The 26,867-nt window shown below is 44.2% G+C and overlaps 2 protein-coding genes across 9 annotated transcripts in view; both read right to left on the reverse strand.

Annotated features, from left to right (window-relative positions):
• Positions 1-26,867, reverse strand: part of SLC25A21 (solute carrier family 25 member 21) — a 397,333-nt gene that overhangs the window by 326,596 nt on the left and 43,870 nt on the right. Inside the window, exon 1 of one of the 8 annotated variants that reach the window (XM_075129764.1) lies at positions 24,746-24,795. The exons of the other annotated variants lie outside the window; for them this stretch is intronic. The gene's annotated coding sequence lies outside the window, so the exon portion shown is untranslated. Of the gene's footprint in view, positions 1-24,745; positions 24,796-26,867 lie in introns of those variants that run through there. 8 annotated transcript variants of the gene reach the window in all.
• On the reverse strand, positions 20,240-22,294 carry LOC125638877 (uncharacterized). The gene is made up of 2 exons (XM_048855136.2): positions 21,458-22,294; positions 20,240-20,835 (listed from the first exon to the last, which is right to left on the reverse strand). The coding sequence occupies exons 1-2, from the start codon at positions 22,038-22,040 to the stop codon at positions 20,315-20,317; spliced, it is 1,104 nt and encodes a 367-aa protein (XP_048711093.1). The 5' UTR covers positions 22,041-22,294; the 3' UTR covers positions 20,240-20,314.

Raw genomic sequence — 26,867 nt, forward strand, 5'->3', positions numbered from 1 at the left:
CACAGTTAGGTTCTTGGGACAAGGATCGAGTGGACGTTTTAAAAAGCAAACTCGTCCTCCCAAAAACCAAATTGGACAGAGGAGAAGTAGACTGCTTCATGCAGTGGTGGGAAGAGGCAAATCATAGATGGACTGAGTCAAAACTCACCTCTCTTAAAAATTCTATCAAAAAACTAACAGTTCAATTGGATGCAGTCTCTCCCACCACTAGTCCGAGCGCTCCCCTTTGCCCAGTCCTGTGCAATGATCCGGATCAAACCCGACCCCCACCATACTCCTGCGCAAAGAAATCAGAAAAGGAAAAATCTTCATTGACTACAGATAATGAAAGTGAAGAAGATACCTTCATTGGCCTCGCAGCTCTGCAAAATATTATGAAGAAGAAATCCAAAGCAGACTGCAAAGATTCTCTTGACATCTCTTCTTGGAAAAGAGAACCTGATGGGAGGTTAATGAGAGACTCTGATCAAACTGTTATGGCACCCTTACGAGTCCTTAAGATGGGAGAAAGTGAGTCCATATGGGATTATAAGCCCTGGACTCGTACGGAACTTTTATCTATAGTTAAAAGTTTTCCCAAACCACAGGAAAACTCTGTCAAATTTGCTGAGGAGTTTCTGTTAATCTGTGAAACCTATGAACCCTCTGAGACAGATCTCCTCCAACTGTGTAAATTGTTAGCTCCTGCCAGTTATTATGAAAAATGGTTGGCTGCCGCAGACTGGCCAGCTGAGGCACGCCACTCAACCATAAAAAGTACTGGCCCAGATTCAGCATACAGAGACCGGTGTATGGCTCTTTGGAAGCGCCTGCATCAAGCCATTCCCAAAGTGTGGTCTCCTAAAACAAATTGGACAGCAATACGTTGCTGTAAGCAAGGGCAAGGAGAAAGCCCAGGTGACTATAGGTCCCGGCTAACTGATATTTTCCTACAACATTCAGGAATACAAGAGCCCGATGTAAATGGGCAGGGGCCCTTGGCACATGCATTTGTTGATGGTCTTCTCCCTGCCACAGGCAGCATGTTAAAATGAATAAGTGTGGGATGGGAGACTGAAACCATGGACAAATTGCTGGCAGTAGCAGAGCATTGCCACCGCACTTTAAAAGGAAAGGAGGAACAGTCCTCCCAAAAGTTAATGGCTCTGCAGATACAGCATTATTCAGGACTAAGCAGACCACACCGGGGACAGGGACGGGGTTGCGGAAGGGGGTGGGGGGCTGGATTAACTGGGGTTTGTAACTACTGTAAACAGCCTGGACACTGGAAAAAAGACGACCTAATAATTGTATGGGAAATCAAGTGAACCCCCCGCTGGTTCCTCCAGCTGATCCCCAACCCTATTTTTCACCCCAACAATGACGGGATGCTGGGGAACCTCACAAAGTTTTAGCTCCCTTATTACCTCTGTCCCCTACTGGAGAATGTGTCCTGACTGTAAATGATCTCTCTCTCCCTTTCCTTGTTGATACTGGAGCTTCTCTTTCTACAATCCGCACCACTGACTTGCCTGAGGTTCCCCGATCTGGAAAATCTGTGTCTGCTGTTGGCATTACAGGGATCCCTACCTCTTTTCCCCTCTCAAAACCTTTGTCTGTTCAGGTCGGTCCCCTCTCTGAGGAGCATGCATTCCTCCACTCTGATTCCACCCCTACAAACCTTCTGGGACGGGACTTGCTATGCAAACTTGGCTGTTCTATTTACTGCTCCCCAGATGGTGTCTATTTGCAAATCCCTCAGTCTTCCTTATGTGATTCTGTAGCCTCCCTGCTGTCTGAAACTTCCCTCTCCACTCCGGTCCCTTGCTGTCCCTTAACTCCGTCCCTAGAGCACCTAATCTCTCAGGTTCCTTCCTCCCTATGGCCATCGCACCCATCTGAAGTGGGCCGATTAAATACTGACCCAGTTTGGATTACTGTAGACAATTCCAAACCTCTGCCTCGCCTGTCTCAGTATCCTTTGAATCCTGAGACAGAGGCTGGGATTGCTCCAGTTATATCTGCATTAAAAGAACAAGGAATTATTGTCCCTTGTTCCAACCCCTGTAACACCTCTATCCTCCCAGTTCAAAAGGCTGATGGCAAATCGTGGCGATTTGTTCAAGACCTTCGAGTTATTAACCGTATTGTCATACCTTCTTTTCCAGTGGTTCCTAACCCTGCTACAATACTAGCGTCTATTCCTCCAAATGCAACCCACTTTACTGTTGTAGATTTGTGCTCCGCTTTCTTCTCTGTCCCAGTTCACTCTGAATCCCAGTATCTCTTTGCCTTCTCCTACAAGGGTCAGCAATATACATGGACTAACCTTCCCCAGGGGTATACAGAGAGTCCATCCTATTTTTCTCAAGCCCTCGCCAGGGATCTCGCTGGTCTGGTTTTCCCATCAGGATCCACACTGATCCAATATGTGGACGACTTACTCCTGTGCTCCCCCTCTCTGTCTGCCTCAGAAACTGATTCACTAACACTTCTCACAGCTTTAGCGAACAAGGGTCATAAGGCTTCTCGCACAAAATTGCAGCTCTGCCAAACCTCTGTCACATACCTAGGCTTCCTTCTCTCCCAGGGCTCCCGTACACTCTCTCCAGCCCGGGTACAAGCCATCCTTAGCTTTCCCCAGCCTTGCTCTCCATGCCAGGTCAGAAAATTCTTAGGCATGACAGGGTTCTGTAGGCAATGGATTCCCCAATATGCTTCTCTGGCTAAACCACTCCAAGAACTCACTCGATCCTCTGTACCTAACCCCATGCCATGGCCACTTGAAGCAAATGCTGCTTTCATCTCCCTTAAGCAGAATTTAGCCTCTGCCCCTGCCTTAGGGTTACCTAACTATGACAAGCCTTTTACCCTTTTCTGTCACGAACAATCTGCTTGTGCCCTCGGGGTTCTTACTCAGGAGCACGGTGACAGAAATCGCCCGGTGGCCTATTTTTCTGCAACCTTGGACCCTGTAGCCCAGGGTTTACCCCCTTGCCTACACACTGTAGCTGCTGCAGCGCGCCTGGTCGAGATGTCTGAGTCCCTTGTCCTCCGCTCTCCTCTCACTCTCATGGTTCCCCATTCTGTGGAAACTCTCCTTCTGCAACGCAACACTGCTCACCTCTCCTCTGCTCGCCTCACTAGGTATGAACTTTTGCTGCTTTCAGCCTCACATATCACTATTAAGCGCTGTTCCCGGTTAAACCCTGCTACCCTCCTTCCTTTACCTAGTGATGATGAACCCCATGACTGCCATACAACTGTCTCCGCTATCACTGTCCCGTGCCCCGACCTTTCAGATGTACCTCTCCCTAACTCTGACCTGGTATTATTCACTGATGGGTCCTGTTATAGAAATGACCAAGGCCACCTTCTTGCAGGGTACGCTGTGGTCTCTCTCTCTGAGACCATAGAAGCTGCGCCCTTACCCTCTGTGACCTCTGCCCAGGTGGCTGAACTGATTGCTCTAACCCGTGCCTGCTTTCTAGCCGAGGGGCTCTCTGCCATTATTTTTACTGATTCTCGGTATGCCTTTGGGGTTGTGCATGACTTTGGCACCCTCTGGCAGGCTCGAGGTTTTCTTACCTCTACTGGTACCCCTATCAAGAATGACCCCTACATTGCCGCCCTCCTGTATGCAGTTTTACTACCGTCTGCCTTGGCAATTGTTAAGTGTACTGGCCACTCAGCGGCAGACACCGAGGTGGCAAAAGGTAATGCACTTGCTGATGCTGCTGCAAAACATGCCGCCACTATAAAACCTTCACCAGAAGCGTTTCTTGGTCCCCTCTCTCTCTGTAACGCTACCATCCCTGTCTCATCTCGCTCAGCTCCAGGATTCTGCTCCAGAAACAGAGAAAGACTCCTGGAGTGCTTTGGGTTGCTCTTTGCGTTCTGATTCCCTTTGGCGATCGCCCACCGGTACCTTTGTAGCCCCCCTCTCACTCTACCCGTCTCTAGCCGCCCTGCTACATGGTGTTTCGCATGTCGGCAAGGAGGGGATGGTCTCTGCTATGAGTAAGGCGGGGTGGTGGGCTCCCCATTTCAGCTCCTTTGCAGCCCGCCACTGTGCCGCTTGTGTTACTTGTCAAAGCCACAATGTAGGCAAATCTGTAAAAGTAACACAAGGGTGCAGGGGTTTGCCTCAAGCACCTTTCCTACACTGGCAACTTGATTTTGTACAAATGCCAAAGTGTCAGAAATATGAATTCATTTTAGTTATAATATGTCTGTTTTCGGGTTGGATTGAAGCCTTTCCCTGTCGCAAAGCTGATTCATTGTCCGTTGCAAAATGTCTGTTAAACCACATTATCCCTACCAAGGGAATTCCTGCCACTTTGTCTAGTGACCAGGGAACACATTTTACTGGAAAAATTGTTCAACATCTAAACCAGGTATTACATGTCACCCACCTGTTGCACTGCCCTTACCATCCACAGAGTGCAGGGGCAGTTGAAAGGCGAAATGGTGTGCTTAAAAATAAGCTGGCAAAAATCTGTAGTTCCACAGGGTTAAACTGGCCAGCTGCTTTACCACTGGCCCTTTTGGAAATTCGGTCATCCCCATCCCAGAGACACAAATTGAGTCCATTTGAAATCATCATGGGACGCCCTATGCGAACAATGGCTACTATTACCCCAGCCCCAGACCTAAACCTAACTCACAGCACGCTCCTCCAGTACTGCAAAGGGTTAATGCAAGCTGTGAGCTCCTTCCATTCGCAGGTGCGAGCAGCTTGGCCGACGGAACCCACCTCTGCTGCCTGTCACACTCTTGAGCCTGGTGATTGGGTCTACCTGCGGCACCACCTTCGGAAGCAAGCCTTGGAACCCCGGTGGAAGGGTCCATACCAGGTACTGCTCACCACCCAGACAGCAGTGAAATTATCCAGCATCGCTGCATGGATCCACGCCTCACAGTGTAAGCCAGCGCCACCTCAAGGGGACCAAGCACCTCTGCAAGACCACGCAGAACCAGCTTCAACCCCAGAAGACAAAGAGGAACAGCCTGCAATACCTTACAATCTGCACTCTCGTAAGGGTTGCCAGAAGCAGAGGGTAAGCAGACAGCAGGACCCAACAAACAAGAAGCAGTAGTGAGCCTAGCGCCTGCTGCCTGGTGGACATAAAACCGTGACTGCGGTTCCCTCGAAAGGGGTTGTCAGAACCAGAAAGGGTCCTGCTTCCAACATGTGTCCTTTGAGAAGCTTAATCCTCAGCTACTGTGTCCTGAGGGTTTGGGGAATCCAGAGTGACAGTGACAATTCTTTCATCCAACAACAGGTGCAGATAGCCCAGATCCTGAATATTTCTAATTGCTGGGTCTGCAGCCACATCCCAGCTCACTCACTAGCTAGTATCCCCACCATGGCAATCCCTTTGAATTCCTCAGAGCTTGCTGGAGAACCCTATCCACTTAAAAGGACATGGAAGGAAAATGACACTTGGGGGCTGGGAAAAACATATGTTCCTAAACTTATAAGTGTGGTGAAAGGAAAGGGCCACTGGTGCTGGGTGTGTAATGGGACAGGGCTGAATCTAGGGAGGAGCAGCTGTCTCCAATACATCGTGTCCCATGGTGTATGGGACTATTCAAACAAAGTTGGAGAATGGCGAACCGAGTATGGAAAGATAAACTTCCTCTCAACCTGGGACCAAACCAAAGATTCAATCTCTTGCTCCCCCTACAGCCTCCCTGAGAAAAACAGCACCATCTACAAATGTCATGTGAATGCTGCCTCTTCTCCCAGTAGAAAATCATCCTGTGCCCTTTGGGGGATACTATTCCTCCTTCGTAAATTCTTACATGTCAAAGGGTTGCAGTCAACCCTTCCCAGCTTTAATGGGACATCATTGGGTTTGTGGGGAAAATGCTTACACTGTGTTACCAGCAAATTGGTCAGGTATCTGTTATCCTGCTCAGCTTTTCCCACAATTCAGGGTGCTTCAATCCCTCCCACGAAATCGCCTCCGTAATTTCAGGCGAAAAAGGAGGGACTTGCCAGATGCTAAATGGTATGTGGATAACATAAGCCCCATAACTTGGGAAGAAGCTGTTGGCATTTCTTTAGTCCCAGTAGGGGGGGGTAATCCACCATGCAAAAAGGCTTTTAAGGTTACAAGCGGTGGTTGAGATCATGCCCAATGAAACAGGAGAGAGCTTAAAAGCTCTAGCCAAAGAAGCAGGAGCGGTCTGACAAGTGGCCCTCCAAAACCGTCGGGCATTAGATATAATACTGGCAGCCAAAGGAGGGACCTGTGCTCTAATTGGAACAGAATGCTGTGTATACATACCTGATAATACTAATGAGGTAGTAAATCGTGCTAGCCATCTGTAGCAAATTGCATACCTTCCCCACGAAGAACCAAGTTCCTTGTGGAAATGGATAAGTAACTTATTCAATTTCTCTAGTCTGGGAAACTGGTTGTTTCAAGGAATCCTGACTATCCTATTTGGAATTCTAATAATCTTTGTGTGTTTTCAATTGATTTCTTGTTGTATCCAAAACTGCACAAGACACACCATCCATCAGGTTACCCCTAACCAGAGTGCTAATCTAATGTTGTTAAATGTTACCAGTGAAAGTAATGAAAAAGAACGATTGATGTATGGAATCCAGTAAGTCATTGGTCATGGGCGTAGCCTTGACCAAAAGGGGGGATTATGGAAGTATAACATTGTATAAGTATAACGTTGTATAAGGGGACATGCTGGATACATTGTATATGAGAGGGCATGCCAAAACATGTTACGAAGTATCTGAGGGAGCACACGTAGGGACAGTTAGCTTTTGAATGGAGAAGCAATTAAGATAGAGCCAGCACGTCTAAGAATCAGGCATCAGAATGGAAGGTGTGAAGGGCAATTAGTTCAATTAACTGGAAGCTGTTAAAGGAGATTGTTAAGGGTGGCAGGTAATTGAAGATACGTGACTGGTCTCAGGGATCTCGAAGGGTGGTGACTAAAATCTTTTTCTTCTTTTGTCTGTAACTTCTCTGTAACTTGTTCTCCAAAAAACTGTATAATTTAAGAGACACAAGCCCCACTCGGGGGGCTCATTTCTAAATGTATTAGCAGAGCAGCTTTGCTAATAAAACAGAGTGGTCTGATAAATTGTGAGTCTGAGTCAAACTTTGACATGGGGTATATAAACCCCACCCTGGAACTGAAGGAGTTCAAAGGAGAAACTCTGGGTCAAGGCCAACCCTCCCATCCACACCTGCAGAGAATGCTCGAGCTGCAGGTCGAACTTAAAGGGAATCAGCTAGGGCAAAGAAAGAGAGAGACCTACCCTGCGAGCTCCTGCCTGCTGAGCCCAGAGGGGCTGAAGGTTCAGTTACTCTTTTTCTTTACTACTTTCTTTACTACTTTGTATCAAAGTGTAAGACTTTGGCAGGAGAGTGGGTAGTAGAAGGTGGCCAAGGGAGGCAGCCTTAAGACACTCCTGGGTGCTGGACATTGTTGCCTCTTAGAGTGTCCTGGGCTGGAGCTCAGAAGAGTAGGAGGGCAGAGGCTCCCTACCAACCCCCGTAGTTATGAAGTTACCCTACCAACCCCTGTAGTTACCTTCACCTCCAGATTTCTCCTTGGTGAAGCAAGGGCAGGGTAAAGACTTTGAAAACTGTGTGGCTGGGGGACTGGACACTTGCAGGGGTCAATAGATGGAGTGACAATCCCCCACAGTGGTCAGGGTGTGGGACCCCATATCTTCCTGGAGATTCTTTTAGTACAGAGAGAATTAAGGATAATTGATTACCTGACCAGAGGATTGAGTCAACACCCACCAAAAGGCAGGCTGCCACAGCATGTGACAACGGCCAGTGAGAGACATTGGAGGTAGGACAAGTAGAAACCTAGTAGCCTAACCATTAGGTGATGCTGCCAGTGAGCACTGTCCATCACACACAATATCAGCACTTTAGGCAGTGCGCCCTGTCCAGAGAGTTAATTTCCCCTCAATGGGATAGAATTATTGGGGGTGCCTACTAGAATTTCAGAAAATGCAAAGATCAACTTTCCTGAAAATTAGGCATCAATCTACCTTCTGTGCCAAAAGGATGTTGAATTTGCAAGGTGGCCAGAGCCTTTGTAGCAAGTTTCTGGGACTTTTTTGTCTAGTGTCCTATGTGGACTGATTAGAGAATTAAGTTTAAGTCATCTGGTTAATCCTGGAACATGTTAGGATACTCTGGATTCAATCAAAGAAAGGATGGCGTGAAGTGGGAGGGTCAGTGATAGCCCAGAGATGCTGTGGCTGTCCCTTCATTCACTACTGCCAGGACAGATTTATTACATCAAAACAACTCCTAAAGGCAATTTTAAGAAGACATGGCCACTGAGCCACAAGTTCTAATGTTTGTTTCTCATTGCCCCCCTTCCATTTACAAAATATGTTTATCTTAAAGTTCAGTTGTTCTTTTACTGGTCTCTGGATTGTGCACTATCAGCATTGTTTAAAGTTTTTCAACTTTTTTTTTTAAATGACTGTGGTTCTTCTGTTTTGTTGTTGTTTTTAACCTTCTGCAGATGCCCAGCACAGAATAGGGTAGGTTGCCCCTATGTATGTCATGTGATTAGACAGATACCTGATATGAATCCAGGTTGGCTGCCTCAGCTACACCCAGCAAGATGATGCTTATGACTTGGTTCCGTATGTATAACTGCACTACTACTAGGTTTCTTTTACACAAATACTCACATAACTAACCTGTCAGGGGATCTGGATCTGAGACAATTATACCAGCACAATCCAATGAAACATTTCATACTAAGAATACGAGAGGGTTGCATACATTGTTGATTCAGTAGGCCAAGTACATTGCACACACCAGGAGCTCCTTGCATTACTTCATTCCACCTCCTCCCCCCACAGCACTCTGCATACCACCCTCTCATCCCCCTCTATTTCAGGCGTTAATGACTCCAATAAGAGGTTCTTTGATCTATAGAAAATTACACAGGCAGATGGAATTGCTGGCTCTGGTAACCAGATGTCAGGGGCTATGTGCCCCCCAAATCCCTCTTTTCGTTTTTGTCCATCAATCAGTAGGGTTCTGCCCACTGGTGCCTAGAACATCCCTTTAAATTCGGTAGTTGATCTTGTATGGCATGCAAGTTATCGTATTACAGAAGGACGGACAGAGAAATCCCATTGCGTTGAGTGTTAGATATTGCTTTGCTCTGCCAACCAGTTTATGAAACAAGATTACATTGAAACTCTTCCAAATTAACTGAATATTTGCTCAGAAAATGTTTTCTTTAATGAAATATGTTAGCAGTCTTTTATAATGCCTTGCATGAAAAGGTATTATTTGTAAAAAATCAAAAGACTGCAAGTCTGTATATAACATGGTATATTGCCGGGGTTCTCAAACTGTTGTATGCGATGTAAGACATCTCCAGGGGGCTACATGGGAGAAATTATGTAATGGTGGATTTTATGTATTAATAATTTTATTTATTGCATTTTCATAATAGGCTCAGTGGTAATTTGTTATATAAAATAGGATAGTTAATTTACTTTGGGATGGACCAATGAGCACACAGATACACAGCTTCTGACGTACAGAACCTCCAATCACTGTACAGCTCAGGTTCAGTTACCCAGCAATTGTCCAGTCTACCTGAGCTCAGAACTTAGGGGTCTTTTTTTGGTTGTACACGTCACACTATAACTATATCTTTACATAACAGTGAAATATGGACAGATGGCTAAAGACAGGTAGTGTTAAGAACACACAAAGTATCAGTGATAAAACGCAAAGTGATGAAATTTGTCTTCTTAGTGCAAGTGCACTTGCTGAAATTGCTGGTGAGACAATGATTATTGATTCAACAAGTGGCTCTCAACCTATGAAGCGAAACATTGACACCAGGGACAAAACAGGATCTATCTCAAACAGACATAAACATGACGAAAACTACAACAAAAAGGGATTTTCTTAGACTGGCGACAGTGAATACACTCAGCCGCAGCGTGTGTTATATGGTGAAGTCCTGTCGACTAACAGCCTAAAATCATCTCTTCTATGCAGACACTTGGAAAAAAAAATGAACACCACAAGGACAAACCAGCAGAATTTTTCAAGCAGATGTAGGTGCAGATAATGGGTGAGCAAGAAAGTTTTGTGCTCTGCTGCTAACAATATTAAGGCCCTTGAAGCATCATACTTAGTGAGTTACAGAGTTGGAAAGTCAGGAAAACCTCCCACCATAGCAGAGGAATTAATATTACCTGTGGCTACAGACATAGAAAGCACTATGCTTGGAGACAAGGCCCAAAAATTAATTCAGTCATTATCAAACAACACAGTGTTGCATCAAATTGATGACACGGCCAATGAGGTCCTAACTCAGTTAGTGAACTGTGTCACTAGGGGCCAGTAATTTGCTCTGCAGCTGGATGAATCCACAGACATGGTAGGCTTAGTTCACCTTCTGGTGTACATGCAGTACATTTACGAAGGTACAATATAGGAAGACCTTTTTTGTTTTGCCAGTCACTGCCTACCAGAACAACACCAGAGGAGATTTTCCAGTTGCTTGACAGCTTCAAAAATCAACATATCATCATCTGGTCATGATGTATTGGCATCTGCACCAATAGAGTAAAGCCAATGACTGGTAGGAATAGTGGAGTAGTGACAAATATCAGAGCAGTCACTCCCAATGTGATGTGGGTGCAGTATACATAGGGAAGCACTTGTTGCCAAAAGCATGCCCACCAACTTGAAGGTGTTGAACAATGCTGTGAAGATGGTAAGCATTATTAAAGCTCAGCCCTTTAATTCCAGAATCTTTTCCACTCTATGTAATGAGATGTGAATGCTCCACACGGAGGTTCGATGGCTGTTGCCTAGGCCTGGAAGCGACCAGAATTTTTTGTGATCTTTCTTGTATGGCAACCAACTATCACTAAGTTCAGCTTGCCTGGGTGACAAGATAGACTGGAATGTCCATGGGGACTGTCTGTGACTCCATGGTAAGACTGTTATAGTGCTTCAGGAGGTCACATTTGTTACCGGGTTGGTGAAATTTAATTATAGAACACACAACCAGTTTGGAGTGTCTGCCCTGCCTTTTGACAATCTGCCCTGAGGTTGGCACTCCCAGTTGTGAACCACTCCAGACATTGACAACTGGCGTAGTTGGGAGGATTCACATGCCACAGGTCAATTGGGTTTATAGATTATAACCCCAGCACTGTTAAAAGTTTAAATTAGATACTGAGAGTTTTTAAAGGTTAAAGATTAGACACACTGAGTGAACCACTCCAGACAGCATGACAGAAGCAGAAGTTTCTGAAAAACCAATGGTGTTGTTCCAGTCTCACAGTAAGGACACTACCCTCCAATAGTGAATTAGTGGCCATGTCCCAGGCCTGGGCTACCCTGGGGCCGGGTTCGAACTAAGATATGCAACTTCAGCTATGCTATTCGCGTAGCTGAAGTCGAAGTATCTTAGTTTGACTTACCTGGCCGTCCTCATGGCGGTGAGTAGACTGCGGCGGCTCCCCCGTCGACGCCACCTACTCTTCCTGCCGAGGTGGAGTACACGCGTCGATTCGGAGATCAATTTATCACATCTAGACGAGACGCGATAAATTGATCCCCGATAGATCGATCACTACCCGCCAATCTGGCGGGCAGTGAAGATGTACCCCTAGAAAGGGAAAGTCATACAACAGAAGATAAAAAGCCAAAGGCGTAATTTTCCAAGATGGGGATGGATTATGTATTTTTAGTAGGGTGGACTATTATAGTCAAAGCATCATTTCAATTTATTTTCACTGGAAGCAAGGAAGATTTTCCTTTCTGCTTAATATTTAGAATAATTATTAGATTTTTTTTTTTACAATTTATAGTTTTTAAAACAGTTTATTCTTTGACCAGAATTATATTTGCAACAAGACCAGAAGCATTTTATAATGAAACATTTGCACTGCAATAGCTTTTGACTTCTCATTACTCTAATCCTAACATGTCTAGTTTGACCATTATTTGTTACCATTTAATAATCTGATTTGGAGTAACAGTACCATTCATTAGTAGGAAGCTAAGCAAAAAACACTCCAAGTTGGAAAGCCTGTCTAAATGTGACAACTTCCTAACAGTTAAATCTATAGTCTGTGAAATAGGCTCACAAGTAAGTGGTGAAAGCCTCACTACTTGGGACATTAAAAAACATTATAAAATGTAATAAAAGGAACAATTCTGCATGGGCAGGGATATGGACTAATAGGTCATTTCCATCTCTAACTTCTATGAGTGAATAGTACTATTAAAAAGTTCACTACCACTCTTCTTAATAAGGGTTTTTCAACATTAGTCACATGTTCACACACCAAGACATCCAACCATCAGCTAAAGTAGAATAGAGAAGCATACAAAGTACTTTTGTTTTAAATCACGTGGACATTGAAATAACAAAGCATATGGACAAGAGAAGTTCTTCTTAGGGCATAAGGAAGACAAATGGTCCATTGGGCTACCTGTGCCACAAGAAGAAAATATAAAATGGATTACAAATTGCATTAGACAAAAAAAGCACCAGAGTTTTCCAGTATGGTGCTGACACAAGACAGAGAATAGGTCAATAGTAGTCTTCACATGCCAGGAGGGGAGCACAGCTACCAGAAACTTTCCTAGGTTTATCTAGCTTTCACAAGGGCAGCAATACACTACAATCTGCATCCAGTCTGTTCTACCTCCTGCTCCCTGCTGGTGGAGGGATCCCCTGTGTAATATCTCTCTTCCACTTATTGGGACAAATAGTTAAACAAAATAATTTAAAAATATTTGTAACAACATCATACAAGAGGCTGTACTTACAAAGCTCAATATACAGACTATCCAGCCAGTTAAAGACACTTACTATTGCTGTGTAAAGGGTAGTTGTTGTGTGATGTACTAATCTTCATGATTCCCAAAATATGGATAAAGCTTTAGAACAACCTTTTCCTATTTTCTATATTTGACAAAGAGAATATGAAGCTCTGTCTCTGGATTATGGAAAAATACTTTACATAACACAGTTTATAGATGCCAGCTTCACTATTGTAAGACCTAAGGAGCTTTCAGAGCATTCAAGGCTTTCTACTGGAGGTAGGCTTGACCTAGAAAATTCATATCTAGTTTGGGGTTCAATCTTTCATTATCCTCAATGTTAGCATACTCAGATTTGGAGTTCCTAGCCATGGCCATAGAAGCACATATAGCTCAAGTAGAGCTCTCTTTGCCTGAACACTCCCCAAACTGTTGTAGTGGGGGTCCTCCTCACTCGGCCCCAAGTGCTATTTAAGCCTTTTGTGTCAGAACAGGGTCCCAGTGGCTGGGTCTCTAGGCAAACTTTTGAGGTGTAGATCTTCTGTATATTACCCCTCCTGAGAGCTGGGACCCCATGGTCCAACTGCCTATCCCTTCGACCAGTTTTAACCCCACAGACTTCCCCATAGCTTAAACACACCCTCTCCCAGAACTTCAGCCATGTAGACACTCTTTCTCTTCAGGACCACATGATAGAGAGCCAACAAAACAGACTTTTACAAGATTCTAAAACATTTAGAAATTTAGAACTATTTAGAAAAGCTGGATGTGCACAAGTCCATGGGGCCGGATGTGTTGTATCCGAGAGTGCTAAAGGAGTTGGCAGATGTGATTGCAGAGCCATTGGCCATTATCTTTGAAAACTCATGGCGATCCGGGGAAGTCCCGGACGACTGGAAAAAGGCTAATCTTTAAAAAAGGGAAGGAGGAGGATCCTGGGAACTACAGGCCAGTCAGCCTCACCTCAGTCCCTGGAAAAATTATGGAGCAGGTCCTCAAGGAATCAATTCTGAAGCACTTAGAGGAGAGGAAAGTGATCAGGAACAGTCAGCATGGATTCACCAAGGGCAAGTCATGCCGGACTAATCTAATTGCCTTCTATGACGAGATAACTGGTTCTGTGGATGAAGGGAAAGCAGTGAACGTGTTGTTCCTTGACTTTAGCAAAGCTTTTGACACTGTCTCCCACAGTATTCTTGCCAGCAAGTTAAAGAAGTATGGGCTGGATGAATGGACTATAAGGTGGATAGAAAGCTGGCTAGATTGTCGGGCTCAACGGGTAGTGATCAATGGCTCCATGTCTAGTTGGTAGCCGGTATCAAGTGGAGTGCCCCAAGGGTCGGTCCTGGGGCTGGTTTTGTTCAGTATCTTCATAAATAAATGTTTTGTTCAATATCTTCATAAATGATCTAGAGGATGGTGTGGATTGCACCCTCAGCAAGTTTGCAGATGACACTAAACTGGGAGGAGAGGTAGATACGCTGGAGGGTAGAGATAGGATACAGAGGGACCTAGACAAATTGGAGGATTGGGCCAAAAGAAATCTGATGAGGTTCAACAAGGACAAGTGCACAGTCCTGCACTTAGGACGGAAGAATCCCATGCACCGCTACAGACTAGGGACCGAATGGCTCGGCAGCAGTTCTGCAGAAAAGGACCTAGGGGTTACAGTGGACGAGAAGCTGGATATGAGTCAACAGTGTGCCCTTGTTGCCAAGAAGGCCAATGGCATTTTGGGATGTATACGTAGGGGCATTGCCAGCAGATCGAGGGATGTGATCATTCCCCTCTATTCGACACTGGTGAGGCCTCATCTGGAGTACTGTGTCCAGTTTTGGGCCCCACACTACAAGAAGGATGTGGAAAAATTGGAAAGAGTCCAGCGGAGGGCAACAAAAATGATTAGGGGACTGGAACACATGAGTTATGATGAGAGGCTGAGGGAACTGGGATTGTTTAGTCTACGGAAGAGAAGAATGAGGGGGGATTTGATAGCTGCTTTCAACTACCTGAAAGGGGGTTCCAAAGAGGATGGCTCTAGACTGTTCTCAGTGGTAGCAGATGACAGAACAAGGAGTAATGGTCTCAAGTTGCAGTGGGGGAGATTTAGGTTGGATATTAGGAAAAACTTTTTCACTATGAGGGTGGTGAAACACTGGAATGCGTTACCTAGGGAGGTGGTGGAATCTCCTTCCTTAGAAGTTTTTAAGGTCAGGCTTGACAAAGCCCTGGCTGGGATGATTTAATTGGGTATCGGTCCTGCTTTGAGCAGGGTGTTCGACTCGATGACCTCCTGAGGTCCCTTCCAACCCTGATATTCTATGATTCTATGATCATTACCCTTTACTTAGTTAATGTAAGAGATATACATATCTATAAAAAAATAAACACACCCATATGTGTTTTCCTGCCTTAGGTTCCTCACCACTCTGGAGGTTCTCTGGGCTTGGGCAGAGCCTACTGGTGTGTCCTGGATCCTTCCCCTGCAGCTTACAGCTTCTCCTCAGAATGATAGAGCCTTTTCTAGGTCTGCTAGTTTTCTCTGTTCTTGGTTAGTCATACAGTTAAACTGGACCCCCTTGCTTCAAGAGTACGCCTGCCTCTTCCTTGTTCCTGTCCAAAACTTCCTGTCCCTCCAAAAGCCTTCCCCATTGTTCTTTCTGAGTCCTTTTTAAATCCCTGATTTCCCACCTCTGTCCTGTTTGGGACTGTTCCACTCTCCAATTCTCCCTCTCTGAAGACAAGTTGAAGGAACTAGCTTCTCTCAGCTCCAGCTAACTGCCTCAGCATACTCATTGTCTGGTCACAGCACAGTCATTAAGGTTAATGACTCTCCATTGTCCCTCGTCTGGAACATATGTGCTACTGCCCCTCTGAGCAAATAGTGGAATCCATGTAGAGGCATTCTGTGACATAATAATTTCACAATGACTTCATAACATCAATGAGAATTCGTAAGTTGTACATAGTCAAATTTCACAGGTGGTCACAACTCCATCTCTACCTCTTACAGTTTCAAATCTTTATAATTTATAAAATAAAAACCATAAGTGCTTCAGTATTAACCTGGAAATTAACAGTATTTCTACTATTTTCTTAAAACACATGGAAAAAATACAACTCTAACCTAATTCCACCATAAAATAGTCTGTTCCAATATATTTATTGTATGTTCTCGCCAATGGAAACAAACATACATTATAAATTATACTCTAGAAGACACAATGTGCTATGAGGGATCTATTCCCCGCCCCCATCTGACTTCAAATAATCTATTTTACAGCTCTAAAGATAAAATTCTTGTTGTAAAATCACATTGACTAGAATTTTATTTAGAACCATCAAAATAAAATAAGTATTCCATTTTTCACATAATATGGAAAAGAAAAACTATAAAACTGTAAATTATATATACACACCTTTCACTAAAGAAAATAAAATGCACACAAAACAAGTTTCTCAAGAAGATATACTTGCAAATGTTAATGGCTCAGACTCATAAATACCTATAATAACCCAGCCTAATGCTAATATATATTATTAAGATCATATTCAGGGAAAACATCAGAGAAGCAAAAGGCAGAGAAGGAAAGAATAAAAATTATGTTTTTAAAAGCTGTGAATCAAATTCTGCCCCTACAATAGGATTGTCTGAGTGTAACTGAGAGCAGAGGGCCAAATTCTTTTTCCTTTACTTAATAAAGCAGCCCCCTGAAGTAAACTGGATTACTTCCATAAGAAAGAGAATGGGATTCATTCCAAAATTTGTCCCACAGTGTCTTTAGGACTCAATCTGTAACCTTTTAGTCAACAGAGTAAGGGGCTGCAGGATAAGAGTCCTTTATTTATAAGCGTGCTTCAAAGATTGGTGGAGGATTGTAAAGTTATTTTTGAAGAATTTAAACAAAAACCAATTGTGATAGGGCTTTAAGTATGTAATAATTTATTTCATTTATTATGCTTCTTTATTGTGTGTATCATGATTATTTCTTGAACCACAATGTCTGATTTAATGTGAGACCATGTTTTCTAAAAATGTTTTCTAAAAATCTGTTCAATACTTAGGGAAAACATAGTTAACAATCCCATATTGTTATATAAGAGCGTTTTTGTGGGAACATCAGGTTACTTCTTCAGACTTGTTTAATCATCCTCTGGGGAGCAATAGCACATTTCCTGTCTACTTCTATTACCTGATGCTGTGTCCTAAGAAAGCACTGCAATGAGGCAAAAAGCAACTTCTGAACTACAAAAAACATTTAAAAATGTAAAGAAAAAATGGAAGCAACAGAATTGTGAAGGAACAACTCATACTGAAAACTAGAAACTTAGCCTTGAGCATTACAAGATTATTCTACATGCATTTAGCAATAAAAAATAACATTTCGTAATGTTTGCCTGTTTAATATACAGCATGATAAAAATCTCACATATGTAAGGAACTTACATATAGATAATTTTTAGTTAGTATTAAAAGCTGTTAGTATCTCCATAGTACAAGACTGTTTAAAATTAGTCACATTTTCAGCTGCAGATACAGCAAGTAAAGCCACAAAGACACACCTACTGTACACACAGAATTGCATGTTTACATGAGCACCTAACTGATCATATGCAGGAATCTTTGGTGTGCAAAGGTGTGGTTTCCCACAAATATGTGTGTAGGAATTTTCGCATAGTCCTGTTGCACTATCAATCCACAAAAACTCAACGGAACGAGATGTCTCACTACAAAACTATAGGTTTCCCATTCCTCCATATGAATCTAGAAATGCTAATTAGCATATTAAAGGGATTGTTCTCCTGTTTACATCCCCATATTTGATATACCAATAGTTTAAAAAAATGTATAATCTTATGTGAAGAAGTTTATCCAGGATTTAAAGCACATCATACAGCAGAGATACAGTTAAGCTTGGAAGGATTAGATTTTTACTGGCAAGTGTTGATTTCACAGTACACATGAACCTCGGAAAAAATATTTCCATCTTTGCTAATCAAAATGTATAGAGAGGCTAAGTAAGAAAAATGCTACTTGAGAACTTACTAGAGTTTGATTTAAGGATATTTATTTTGTCTTTTAGCGATTATAAAGCTTTAACTTTTTGAATTATTGAATGTCTGCGAAAAGAAAAGGAGTACTTGTGGCACCTTAGGGTATGTCTACACTACGGAATAAGGTCGAATTTATAGAAGTCGTTATTTTAGAAATCGGTTTTATATATTCGAGTGTGTGTGTCCCCACAGAAAATGCTCTAAGTGCATTAAGTGCAGTAACTCGGCAGAGTGCTTCCACAGTACTGAGGCAAGCGTCGACTTCTGGAGCATTGTACTGTGGGTAGCTATCCCACAGTTCCCGCAGTCTCCGCTGCCCATTGGAATTCTGGGTTGAGATCCCAATGGCTGATGGGGCTAAAACATTGTCGTGGGTGGTTCTGGGTACATATCGTCAGGCCCCCCTTCCCTCCCTCCCTCCGTGAAGCAAGGGCAGACAATCGTTTTGCACCTTTTTTCCTGAGTTACCTGTGCAGACGCCATACCACGGCAAGCATGGAGCCCGCTCAGCTCACTGTCACCGTATGTCTCCTGGGTGCTGGCAGACACGGTACTGCTTTGCTACACAGCAGCAGCAACCCCTTGCCTTGTGGCAGCAGACGGTGCAATAGGACTGGTAGCTGTCATCGTCATGTCTGAGGTGCTTCTGGTCGCCTGTGCGAGGTCGATCAGGAGCGCCTGGGCAGACATGGGCGCAGGAACTAAATCTGGAGTGACTTGATCAAGTCATTCTCTTTAGTCCTGCAGTCAGTCCTATTGAACCGTCTTATGGTGAGCAGGCAGGCGATATGGATTGCTAGCAGTCCTATTGCATCTTATTCTGCCAGGCAGGCAAGAGATGAGGATGGCTAGCAGTCCTACTGCACCATCTTCTGCCGAGCAGCCATGAGATGTGGATGGCATGCAGTCCTTCTGCACCATCTGCTGCCAGCCAAAGATGTAAAAGATAGATGGAGTGGATCAAAACAAGAAATAGACCAGATTTGTTTTGTACTCATTTGCCTCCTCCCCTCCCCTGTCTAGGGGACTCATTCCTCTAGGTCACACTGCAGTCACTCACAGAGAAGGTGCAGCGAGGTAAATCTAGCCATGTATCAATCAGAGGCCAAACTAACCTCCTTGTTCCAATAAGAACAATAACTTAGGTGCACCATTTCTTATTGGAACCCTCCGTGAAGTCCTGCCTGAAATACTCCTTGATGTAAAGCCACCCCCTTTGTTGATTTTAGCTCCCTGAAGCCAACCTTGTAAGCCGTGTCATCAGTCGCCCCTCCCTCCGTCAGAGCAACGGCAGACAATCGTTCCGCGCCTTTTTTCTGTGCAGACGCCATACCAAGGCAAGCATGGAGGCCGCTCAGCTCACTTTGGCAATTAGGAGCACATTAAACACCACACGCATTTGTATATGCAGCACCAGAACCTGGCAAAGCGATACCAGGCAAGGAGACGACGTCAGCGCGGTCACGTGAGTGACCAGGACATGGACACAGATTTCTCTGAAAGCATGGGCCTTGCCAATGCATGCATCATGGTGCTGTGGAACGCCAACTCTGGGCTCGGGAAACAAGCACAGACTGGTGGGACCGCATAGTGTTGCAGGTCTGGGACGATTCCCAGTGGCTGCGAAACTTTTGCATGCGTAAGGGCACTTTCATGGAACTTTGTGACTTGCTTTCCCCTAACCTGAAGCGCATGAATACCAAGATGAGAGCAGCCCTCACAGTTCACAAGCGAGTGGCAATAGCCCTGTGGAAGCTTGCAATGCCAGACAGCTACCGGTCAGTTGGGAATCAATTTGTAGTGGGCAAATCTACTGTTGGGGCTGCTTAATGCCATGGCTCATGAAGCCGTACACAGGCAGCCTGGACAGTAGTCAGGAGCTGTTCAACTACAGGCTGAGCAAGTGCAGAATGGTGGTAGAATGTGCATTTGGACGTTTAAAGGCGCGCTGGCGCAGTTTACTGACTCGCTTAGACCTCAGCGAAACCAATATTCCCACTGTTATTACTGCTTGCTGTGTGCTCCACAATATCTGTGAGAGTAAGGGGGAGACATTTATGGCGGGGTGGGAGGTTGAGGCAAATCGCCTGGCTGCTGGTTACGCGCAGACAGACACCAGGGCGGTTAGAAGAGCACAGGAGGGCGCGGTACGCATCAGAGAAGCTTTGAAAACCAGTTTCATGACTGGACAGGCTACGGTGTGAAAGTTCTGTTTGTTTCTCCTTGATGAAACCCCCCTGCCCCTTGGTTCACTCTACTTCCCTGTAAGCTAACCACCCTCCTCTCCTCCCTTTGATCACAGCTTTCAGAGGCAATAAAGTCATTGTTGCTTCACATTCATGCATTCTTTATTCATTCATCACACAAATAGGGGGATGACTACCAAGGTAGCCCAGGAGGGGTGGTGGAGGAGGGAAGGAAAATGCCACACAGCACTTTAAAAGTTTACAACTTTAAAATTTATTGAATGCCAGCCTTCTTTTTTTGGGGCAATCCTCTGTAGTGGAGTGGCTGGTTGGCCGGTGGCCCCCCCACCACATTCTTGGGCGTCTGGGTGTAGAGGCTATGGAACTTGGGGAGGAGGGCGGTTGGTTACACAGGGGCTGTAGTGGCAGTCTGTCCTCCAGCTGCCTTTGCTGCAGCTCAACCATACACTGGAGCATACTGGTTTGGTCCGCCAGCAGCCTCAGCATTGAATCCTGCCTCCTCTCATCACGCTGCCGCCACATTTGAGCTTCAGCCCTGTCTTCAGCCTGCCACTTACTCTCTTCAGCCCGCCACCTCTCCTCCCGGTCATTTTGTGCTTTCCTGCACTCTGACATTATTTGCCTCCATACATTCATCTGTGATCTCTCAGTGTGGGAGGACAGCATGAGCTCGGAGAACATTTCATCTCGAGTGAGTTTTTTTTTCTTTCTAATCTTCACTAGCCTCTGGGAAGGAGAAGATCCTGTGATCATTGAAACACATGCAGCTGGTGGAGAAAAAAAAAGGGACAGAGGTATTTAAAAAGACACATTTTATAAAACAGTGGCTACACTCTTTCAGGGTAAACCTTGCTGTTAACATTACATACATAGCACATGTGCTTTCGTTACAAGGTCGCATTTTGCCTTCCCCCACCGCGTGGCTACCCCCTCAACCCTCCCCCCTCCCCGTGGCTAACAGCGGGGAACATTTCTGTTTAGCACAGGCAAACAGCCCAGCAGGAACGGGCTCCTCTGAGTGTCCCCTGAAGAAAAGCACTCTATTTCAACCAGGTGATCATGAATTATATCTCTCTCTCCTGAGGATAACACAGAGAGATAAAGAACGGATGTTGTTTGAACACCAGCAAACATACACTGCAATGCTTTGTTGTACAATGATTCCCAAGTAAGTGTTACTGGCCTGGAGTGGTAAAGTGTCCTACCATGAAGGACGCAATAAGGCTGCCCTCCCCAGAAACCTTTTGCAAAGGCTTTGGGAGTACATCCAGGAGAGCCGCGAATGCCAGGGCAAAGTAATCCTTTCACATGCTTGCTTTTAAACCATGTATAGTATTTTACATATTTTATATATTTTACATATTTTATAGTATTTTATAGTACACTCACCGGAGGTCCCTTCTCTGCCTGCCGGGTCCAGGAAGCAGCCTTGGGTGGGTTCAGGGGGTACTGGCTCCAGGTCCAGGGTGAGAAACAGTTCCTGGCTGTTGGGAAAACCGGTTTCTCCGCTTGCTTGCTGTGAGCTATCTACAACCTCATCATCATCATCTTCTTCTTCGTCCCCAAAACCTGCTTCCGTGTTGCCTCCATCTCCATTGAAGGAGTCAAACAACACGGCTGGGGTAGTGGTGGCTGAACCCCCTAAAATGGCATGCAGCTCATCATAGAAGCGGCATGTTTGGGGCTCTGACCCGGAGCGGCCATTCACCTCTCTGGTTTTCTGGTAGGCTTGCCTCAGCTCCTTAAGTTTCACGCGGCACTGCTTCGGGTCCCTGTTATGGCCTCTGTCCTTCATGCCCTGGGAGATTTTGACAAAGGTTTTGGCATTTCGAAAACTGGAATGGAGTTCTGATAGCACGGATTCCTCTCCCCATACAGCGATCAGATCCCGTACCTCCCGTTCGGTCCATGCTGGAGCTCTTTTGCGATTCTGGGACTCCATCATGGTCACCTCTGCTGATGAGCTCTGCATGGTCACCTGCAGCTTGCCACGCTGGCCAAACAGGAAATAAGATTCAAAAAGTTCGCGTTCTTTTCCTGTCTACCTGGCCAGTGCATCTGAGTTGAGAGTGCTGTCCGGAGCGGTCACAATGGAGCACTCTGGGATAGCTCCCGGAGGCCAATACCGTCAAATTGTGTCCACAGTACCCCAAATTCAAGCCGGCAAGGCCGATTTAAGCGCTAATCCACTTGTCAGGGGTGGAGTAAGGAAATCGATTTTAAGAGCCCTTTAAGTCGAAATAAAGGGCTTCATCGTGTGGACGGGTGCAGGTTTACATCGATTTAACGCTGCTAAATTCGACCTAAAGTCCTAGTGTAGACCAGAGCTTAGAAACTAACAAATTTATTTGAGCATAAGCTTTCGTGAGCTACAGCATCCAATGAAAAGTACTCCTTTCCTTTTTGTGAATACAGACTAACACGGCTGCTATTCTGAAACCTGAATGTCTGCTGTCATTCAGTAATTACTGTCTCCCCACCCCCAATTTCCCACAACTGTGAAAATTTAAATTGATAAAATTTAAAAATGAAAATCAATATTATCCATCAAAATTATAAAAAAAACACCTGCATTTTGCCAAATCTACAGTTAGTTGATAGCTCCCTCTCAGACAGAAAGTTTAGATGTGAACTTCCTGAAAGTTTGAGGATATTTGGATCTATGGGGTTTAGATTTTGCCCATCACTAACAAAATGACATTATATGCAGAAACAGAAAAAAGATATTTTAAATCATTCACTCATATTAATATGCAAAACAGTAATCAAATGCTGTTACTTTGCTGTAATCATACCAAAACATCATGGTCTGATTCTGATCTCACTTACACAGGAATAATCTTCAGTAACACAAAGGAAATTACACTGAAACAAGTGTAACTGAGATCAGCAACAGAATCAATGTGTATCTCGTTTGAGCTCTTCCTAGTTTTCAAACACTTTAGTATGTCCTCAAGCAAAGAAGCAGCAATTTCTGGAGTGCAAGGCAGTCTGCGATCACAATTAAATTTCCAGAAATTTTTTTAAGACTGCCAAAAAATGTAACAATAATAGTTAAGAAACAGAAGTCATGAAAGGCAGTCACTTTGGCTATGGCAGCATTAGAACAGCAGCAAAACAAAATGTTTGCCTAGTAGGGAGAAGAAAAAAACTGTTAGAGAAATAGATGCAAAGTTTCAAAGGAGATATGTGTGAATGGTAGACAGCAAAAAAAAAAAAACCATGCATGCACAAAAGAAGGAAACTTCTTTAATTTTAAATATTAAAGTCTTGGGGAGAGAGCCGAGTATATTTGATGCAACTGTGCAGAAGTATTCCTTGCTCCCTCAAGTTTAAGTTTACATTTATCTCTTGGCAGTTCTTCTGAGCTGCTGAAGGACATGGACCAAAATCTGTGCAAATTTATACATATTCTTTCCATGTAGGGAACTTTAAAGGCAACATGAAATAGATCTTTATGTAGGTTTTTACCCCATCTTTTCTTTGGCCTGGCTGAGTCCAGAGCTTCTCACTACCATAACAACAAAAGACAAACTAGACATAAGTTTCTTCAAAGTTTAAAAGTAATGCTCAAAATTGTTCTATCCCTCAAATTAATGACCTGATCCAGAACTAAATATCCATGCCTTCCAGGCTGCACAAGCCTCAGAAGACAACAGATGCAAGCTTTATAGCTAACCGAAGCTCTAGGGGAAAGCCAAAAAACTGCTAAAGTATTCCTACTCCTTGGTCAGGAGCTGTGCAGTTCTCAAAAGCAGGGGGCAGAGATGGAAAATGACAGCTTATAAAATACCTCCCATGCTATGAAAGTCATGATTCCCAGGGAAGGCCATTTCCTCACTTGGGGTTACACAGCCTGAGCAAGCATAATACCTCTGAAAAGCCATGACTGGAGAGGCATGTTCTGGGTCAGCTTCTGGACAGAGATTGCTTTTATTTGTCTTTTAAAAAAAACAAAACAGAATACCCATCACTCGGGATAAGTGCAGGGAAGATGGGTTCAGGCCAAGGCATGTTTACAATTCCATCCCAGCTGACAGATGTTCCTTGAACCAAGGAAAACACCACTTATGCACTGAAGAGCTGATCTAACCTCCACTGAAGCGAATGGAAGTCTCCCCATTTGCTTTAATGAGTGCTGGATCAGGCCTGAATATGTCAGAGTCTCAATAAACATTATTCCCAAGTTTACAATTCCCATTTTAGTAACTATTTGCTTAGTGCCTAAAGCTTGCCAGGTATGTAAAAGAGGACACAACCCCTGCTCCGAGAGGCTTACAATTTAAGCCCCCAATCCTGCAATCAGATTTGTGCAGTCAGACTCTTGCATCCATAAGCAGCGTCATTCACTTCAGTGGAACTGCTCTGGATATAAGCATATGCCCATGTAATTTGACTGCAGGATCAGGGCTTACATTAGATCCAGACCGTACCCTGCAAGACACCAGGTTAAATCTTGCTCACCTTCCTCTCACAAGACTCCCACTGAAGCTAAGGGGAATTGTGCGAGTGAGGCCAGCAAGATTTTGTGTCCAGAATCTCAAACATACAAGACAGATGGATTGAGATTGGTATAGTAAGAGAAAGGCTTTTCAGCAGAGGTGATTGGCCTGGAAAAAGCATGACCATAAAATGTCTTCTCTGGCATTCTGTGGGTGCTAGAGGTGAGGGGCTTACCTTTTAGAATAGGACAATGGCCTGCATGGCTGGCAAGCACAGGAAGTTCTCAGAGTTTCTGTTGACCAGCAGTCAACATGGTGGAGCCTTTCAGTTGGATCAAGCCAGAACTTCTCTGCACTGACTTAAATGTTATGACTATTTGGGAATGTCTGTACAAGGTATGAATTCTGTGTAAGATTATTAACTCTGTTTATTATTACCAAGCTTCAAACTCCATTCTAAATGTGCAGCCTTTTGCTTTCTTTATGGTCTTTTTTCCTCCACGTTGGGTTGAGATACAAAGGCTGGCGGCAAAAGAATAACAAAAGAGTCATTGACTTAAAATGCTTTGACTATTGAAATGTAACTGCTCTAGATAACAGACTGGCTCCCAACCAGGGGAACAGGTTTAGCAGGGGAGAGGTCGCCTTGGCAACAAAGTCACCTGGCAGAGGTTTGTGCTCATACAGGTGGATGGCAAGGATATCACCTGACAGAAGGGGCTAAAAGGTTTTCAAAGAACAGAAACTGTTCTGCTCCAGGGCCAATTTTGCCAATACATGAAGGAGAAACCACCCAGCATGGGGAGCCTGCCTTCATGCGTGGACCCAGATGGTCTCACAAGGAAAGGGTGAGCTAGTGAGCTACAATGGTGTTAGAAGTTTATTGTTTTGTATCATCTGTACTCTTGTGCTTTATATGATTAAGTAAAAGAGCATTAAGATGTTGGACTCTGTGCAAAGTACCTTTCTCTCTCTGTGTTAAATACTTCTCATCCACTGCATGTGTCTGGAGAAAGTTAAATTGTAACCACACGCTCCATACCTTTGGGGTAGAGTTCTGGGACAGGATGCATTTAAGCAATGGGGGTGTCTTTGGGTTCAGCACCGGTCCTAGGAGCCTAAGGTACATGGGCTGCAGGACTATGTTTCCATGATAGGGTCGCAGACAGAGTAAGTGGGTAAGAAATATGCCAGAGAAGCCAAGGGAAGAAAGAGAGCCTGCAGTCTGCTGATGCTCCATAAGCTTAACATACCTAGGAATCCAGGGAACACAGAAGCTTGGATTCCTTTCAGAGCAGTCCAGTGACTGGCTAGAAAGGAGTACCTGTCCAGATCTGTGACACATGTATCCAAAGCAGTAAGTTCTAAATAGCTACTGTACACCTGAAAAATATCCATCACCATCCAGTAAAACATCTAACATGTCTGGAGAAGAGAAAACCACTTTTTCTCCTACCTCCCCTGACCTCCCACCAAACACACAAGCGTCAAAAACTATTTTAAGAAATCTTGACTATTAACCGGGAGAAATCTAATAGTCATTCTAGGTAAACTTTCCACACAGATTCATAGAATATCAGGGTTGGAAAGGACCTCAGGAGGTCATCTAGTCCAACCCCCTGCTCAAAGCAGGACCAATCCCCAATTTTTGCCCCAGATCCCTAAATGGCCCCCTCAAGGATTGAACTCACAACCCTGGGTTTAGCAGGCCAGTGCTCAAACCACTGAGCTATCCCTCCCCCTAAAGTCATTTTAAGTGCCTGGACATGCTGATAGACACTATCACTATAGTCATAAAAGTGTCTTCTGAAAACCCTCCTCCTTCCAAGATGCCTACCTGAAATGAATTTCGTATTTTAACTTTTAAAACTATAATTTTTATTATAGTGCATATTTTTAAATTTTAATGGAACCCCATCACAATGTAGATAGGCCAATGCCACTCTGGCTAAACAACAAAGTAAAAGAAGCAGTGAGAGACAAAAAGGCATCCTTTAAAAAGTGGAAGTTAAATCCTACTGAGGAAAATAGAAAGGAGCATAAACTCTGGCAAATGAAATGTAAAAATATAATTAGGAAGGCCAAAAAAGAATTTGAAGAACAGCTAGCCAAAGACTCAAAAAGTAATAGCAAAACATTTTTTAAAGTACATCAGAAGCAAGAAGCCTGCTAAACAACCAGTGGGGCCTCTGGATGATTGAGATGCTAAAGGAGCACTCAAGGACGATAAAGCCATTGTGGAGAAACTAAATGAATTATTTGTATTCTTTGACTTCTTTGTGGCTCAGGATGCGAGGGAGATTCCCCAACCTGAGCCATTCTTTTTAGGTGACAAATCTGAGGAACTGTCACAAATT

Source organism: Caretta caretta, chromosome 6, assembly GCF_965140235.1.
Source record: "Caretta caretta isolate rCarCar2 chromosome 6, rCarCar1.hap1, whole genome shotgun sequence".
Classification (NCBI taxonomy): Eukaryota; Metazoa; Chordata; order Testudines; family Cheloniidae; genus Caretta; species Caretta caretta.

What these genes read in the sequence shown, in the direction of transcription:
- LOC125638877 (XM_048855136.2), bottom strand. Translation starts at nt 22,040, where the DNA reads ATGCAGAGCTCATCAGCAGAGGTGACCATGATGGAGTCCCAGAATCGC. An exon ending in AGGCAGAGAAGGGACCTCCG is followed by an intron (nt 20,836 to 21,457) that starts GTGAGTGTACTA and finishes TTTCTCCACCAG; the next exon opens with CTGCATGTGTTTCAATGATC.